The following is a 4,577-nucleotide window of genomic DNA, read 5'->3' on the forward strand; positions in this document are numbered from 1 at the left end:
AACTGCCTGTCTTATCTTTACCATCTATTTCCTGTCAACTCAGAGCTCATCATACCAGAAAAAGAAAACCACGGTATTAGTAAGCTTGGTGAAAATGGAAAGGTTTAAGCAGCAAAAGAATCATCAGCAACAACCACAAATAACCATGAACAGAGTTTTCAGATCTGTACACTCATATAGCTGTCTGTTGGAGCAAATTACCTCTAAAGCAATCATTTCTCAACTTTTACACAACACACAATAAAAATAAATATAAACCTTTAAAATAAGACCTCAACATTCTAAACAGCAAGTGAAAAAAAAAGTTCACACTTGTGACAACACCGACTAAGTCTGGAGACAGTACATGTACGCTAACCTTGTGTTCAGTGTTTTCACACCCACGACCAAATTACAACATCAGGAAATGCTAGAAAGTAGCAGTTGATTGTCAAGGTGATATTTTCACTTTTCCACAGGACAGCCACTTTGCAAACCATGTTTTGTCATAAGTTATGTTCACAACCCAACACCTGCAAACTGGGTTGTGACATTAACATTGAGCAATATTTTTCACAAAAGACCGAAGCAGACAGAACACTGGGCAGGATGCAGTACTTCAATTCAAACTATGACTTATGACATTGGACAACATACAACGCTGATCTTCACAGTTCTTGATTTTGGTTTGCACCTGCTGTATTCAACAAAGGCAACAGGCAGTGAAGTTGATTTTACTGCAGAGGATGTTGAACCTTTCTGTCATTTGAACCTATTTCTGGTTTCTGCATTGCCCAGTTAGTTCTCTGCTCATTGTATAACTTTCTGCTTTTATCTTCCGTTTCTTTCCAGCTTCCTCCTTTGACGGTTTGCAGAGAAGTAACATGAACTTGCATTTGTCTGGAGCAGAACTTCTCTCCGGGGTAATTTTACTTTTATGGTCACATACTTAAAACTTGACAGGTCACGTGACATGCTGCAAGCCAGCGTGACTTTACTGGGAACGCCTAAAACAAGAACGGACTGCTTCATGTGACTGAACTGTCCTGCAGAAATGCATAGATAGACTGCAGAGTTAACATCAGGTGGAGTTTGTTTTTGCACAAGTGGTACAGATGACCATGCAGGTGCTTCACTCCATAAGAGTAAGAGAATTAGTTGTTGACATTCGTGACAGGTTGGAGGTTTGCAGAAAGCAGCTCACTGTGGCCGTTTGTGCTCGTACTTTTCCTCCCTGCAAAAAATCGATCCACTGACTAAATGGTGTCAAGACTGTTTTGTTTGTTTTCTTTTAAACTTGGCTGATTTAGATTGCTGTAACATATTTTACACACATTTATGGTATCAAAATAAGTTTCAGAGTGAAATATGCCAGCAGTTATTAGCTGGATATTTAAGATTTCTGGTGTACAGAGTTTTGCGAGTCCCAATTTTCCCCTATTGCTACAACTGGATAATTTAGGCATAATTTTATTTTATGCTGTAATACATCAGCATCTGCTAGATTGATTGGTACACTGATTGCTCTACTGACTTGCTTTTCTTTTCTAGCACCCACAGGGTTGCCATACACATTACACATACACTCACACACACAAACAAAGCCACGAGGCCAAAATATTTCTTTGGTTATGACAAAACACCTGAAAAAAGCATTAATATTATCATTAGGTACTAATCCGACACAGAAGATGGTTAAAAAAAAATGCTAAACATAAGCATACTCCATGTCTGATTTGGGCCGCTGATGAGAAATCACAACCTCAGAGTACGTAACGTCGTCAGCGTGCGCGGCATCTCTGTGCTTCTTACTGAATAAAGGAGAGACATCTCTGGATGATTTCAGCTTGACATCAGAGTAGACCACATCCTATAAATAAGTGTGAGACAATGTGTTAATCACTGTCATGATCAAAAAGTGAAATCAATTTTTCCAACTAAACCTTATTAATTCAAGTTCAAAACTTTAGCTTCAAACCACAGAGCTCACCTCAGATTGCCCGGCCCCATCACTCACTGGACCAGCTGTATATGAAAGACATATGAGTATTATTGCAGCAAAATGGAAATGAATCGAGTGATGTTTACAAATGGAATTCGTGGAAAATGTTGCACTTGTTCTCACCAGTGACAACACGATGCCTGGCTGAAGAATGACGTCTGAGTAAAGGAAAAAAAGAAGTATGAGTTCTTTTTTCTACAGGTGATTTAGAAGAAAAGTAAGGCCTTCAGCTACAATTGTAAGTTTGGATTAATCTGCTGATTATAATTTTAATTTAATAGTTACTGAACGGTCTGCGAAATGACTCAAAACAATAAAATCAAATTAACCACCATAAGCAGTTTCCCAGAATCTGAAATTCCTTAAATTTTAAAGTCTTGGCCCGAAAATGTATTTTCATCCTTCGTGGTGACTTTTGACCAAAAAGAAGATGGAGCACCAAAATCGGACTCTGTCAAAACACACCTCTACAGTACAAATAATATGTGCAAACATACACTCACCTCCTGAAGTAGATGAGAAAAACCACAGCCACCAAGATGACAAACAGCAGCACGACAGCAATCACTACAGCAGTAACCATCTCTGCTGTAAATTGCTTTTCTGGCAGAACAAAGTGTGATTACAGTCTATGAGTTGTGTTCCTAAACACAGAGATGTTACATGATCTCACATATTAACTAGGAGCATTGTGTTACTCACAAATTACAAGAAATGAAGAGTAGTAACTAATCATCTGACAAAAACTCCCAGCTTCAATGTCATAATCACACACTGCTTTCATGTTTTACAGTATGAAGGTTGTACAAATGACACATGGATCTTTTAATCATGCAAATGAATGGCACATGAAACACAACAGGTTATTTAAATTGTATGTTTGGTTTGTATCAGTTTCATTTTGAAGACTGTACCTTATACAAAACATATATTACTTTAGCAGCTCGGTATATAAAAGCACTTCACATTCTTACCTTGAACATCAAGTTTGGTGGTTCCTTCAAATGTACCACTGGGAAAGGTGGAAATGCTGCAGGTGTAGGACCCTTTATCTCTCATTTCCACATTCTTAATTATCAATGAATATTCATCCAAGTTCACTCTCTCCTTCAGTGGAGAGTCAGAAATATTCATTCCAAATTCATGGTGGAAAACAATAATGGTGTCCTTTGTTTCAGTTCCTTCTCGTTGCTGGAAAGCCCACTGAACCTGGGTAACACTGGTATGTGTTGATCCTTGGATTAACTTACAAGACAGGGTGACATCTTTTCCAAGGTATCCAGTCACTTTAGGTAAGACATTGGCTTTTTGTGCTGCAAAAACTGTTGAAAGACAAATGAAGAGAGAAAGAGGAAGGGAAACACAGATGAAAATAGAAAAGAAATCTGGGTTGCAGTTTTAAGCTGATATTTTTTCTTTATTTTCAACATTTTATTTATGAAAGTCCATGAGTATTTTAGAAAAGTTGTATAAAAACAAAACTAGGCCAAGATTTAAAAGCATCAGACTTACCTGGAAACAATGTAATATAAATTAGCTGCAGAAGGAGATGAGATGGTCCTTTTGGTGTTTCCATTGCTCACAACTACAGGAACTGATAATATAAAATAAGAAGAGAAAACTTACAAATCACACAGTAACCCTGGTTAAGTATGCCAGCTTTCAAGATGAACTCAAAGAAACTTACAGAGTCGCAAAGGGAAGGATCCGTAACTTTTCTGGTTCAATCGAGATCAAAACCTGGAGACTAGACTGAAATATTAGGCCACTGAAAAGGAGGAACATAAGCTTTTTTTAAGTCCTCAAATGCAGTGACTAAAAACACGAGACACTAACCATAAAACCACTGCCTCAAAATAACTCAGTTGACTAAAACACAAGACACAAAACCACACAATCCTTTAGGACGAACCTTTACATTTTGTACACTTCAAAACTAATTTATCTGCAAACTGACAAAAAAACAATGTAAATTAAAAAAAACTTACCCATTAAGGGGATGAGGAACTCCATAGCCAAGTAAAAAACTATTTTTTGTCATCTATCAGAACTCTTACTGGAAAATTTATATGAGACCCAAACCCTCACACAGCTACATGTAGTTAACGCTGTCATTTCCAGTCCTACAGTAAGTCCAGTCCTAAGTAGTGCGCATGTCAGTTTACGCCTCTTTGCTGCCGTTCATGTTCTGCTCAACAGTGACCTCATGTGGACAAATCAGGATGACATCGGATAAACACTGGGTCGTGTTTACTTTGTTTTATTGCCATACGAGATGGATGTATGAGAGCATCCTGAAGATGTAAGACTTGAGCCATTTCATTTTCTATTATATGAATAAAGCATTTGCAGGTGTGAAAATGCTTCTTTTGGTTCTCCTTTATTTGAAGTTAAGATAACACCAACTTAAAAAAAACATATTGACCTGTGGTAATGTTGCTTGCTTTATAAGAACACATTTATGTCTGGATTTGAGTGTTTGTGTGTGAAGGAGAAAAAAGGAGGGGGTATTATACATTTATAGAGCAGACCTCATATGGGGAGCTCCACAATGCAAAATGTTGTGCCACTTCTTTCTGTGAATCTTTTTTTTTAG

The 4,577-nt window shown here is 37.5% G+C and overlaps 1 protein-coding gene across 2 annotated transcripts; it reads right to left on the reverse strand.

Annotated features, from left to right (window-relative positions):
* Positions 1 to 314: 314 nt before the first annotated feature.
* On the reverse strand, positions 315 to 4,101 carry LOC115795062 (uncharacterized). Of its 2 annotated transcripts, XM_030750834.1 has the most exons (8): positions 3,970 to 4,101; positions 3,669 to 3,749; positions 3,494 to 3,575; positions 2,956 to 3,303; positions 2,485 to 2,584; positions 2,105 to 2,139; positions 1,970 to 2,004; positions 315 to 1,849 (listed from the first exon to the last, which is right to left on the reverse strand). In XM_030750834.1, the coding sequence occupies exons 3-8, from the start codon at positions 3,555 to 3,557 to the stop codon at positions 1,688 to 1,690; spliced, it is 744 nt and encodes a 247-aa protein (XP_030606694.1). In that variant the 5' UTR covers positions 3,558 to 3,575; positions 3,669 to 3,749; positions 3,970 to 4,101; the 3' UTR covers positions 315 to 1,687. The 2 variants fall into 2 exon arrangements, with proteins under 2 accessions (XP_030606694.1, XP_030606693.1); XM_030750833.1 differs by lacking the exon at positions 3,970 to 4,101 and having other exon boundaries at positions 3,669 to 3,768.
* Between the last annotated feature and the right edge of the window lie 476 nt (positions 4,102 to 4,577).

This window comes from Archocentrus centrarchus, chromosome 16 (assembly GCF_007364275.1).
Source record: "Archocentrus centrarchus isolate MPI-CPG fArcCen1 chromosome 16, fArcCen1, whole genome shotgun sequence".
Taxonomy (NCBI): Eukaryota; Metazoa; Chordata; class Actinopteri; order Cichliformes; family Cichlidae; genus Archocentrus; species Archocentrus centrarchus.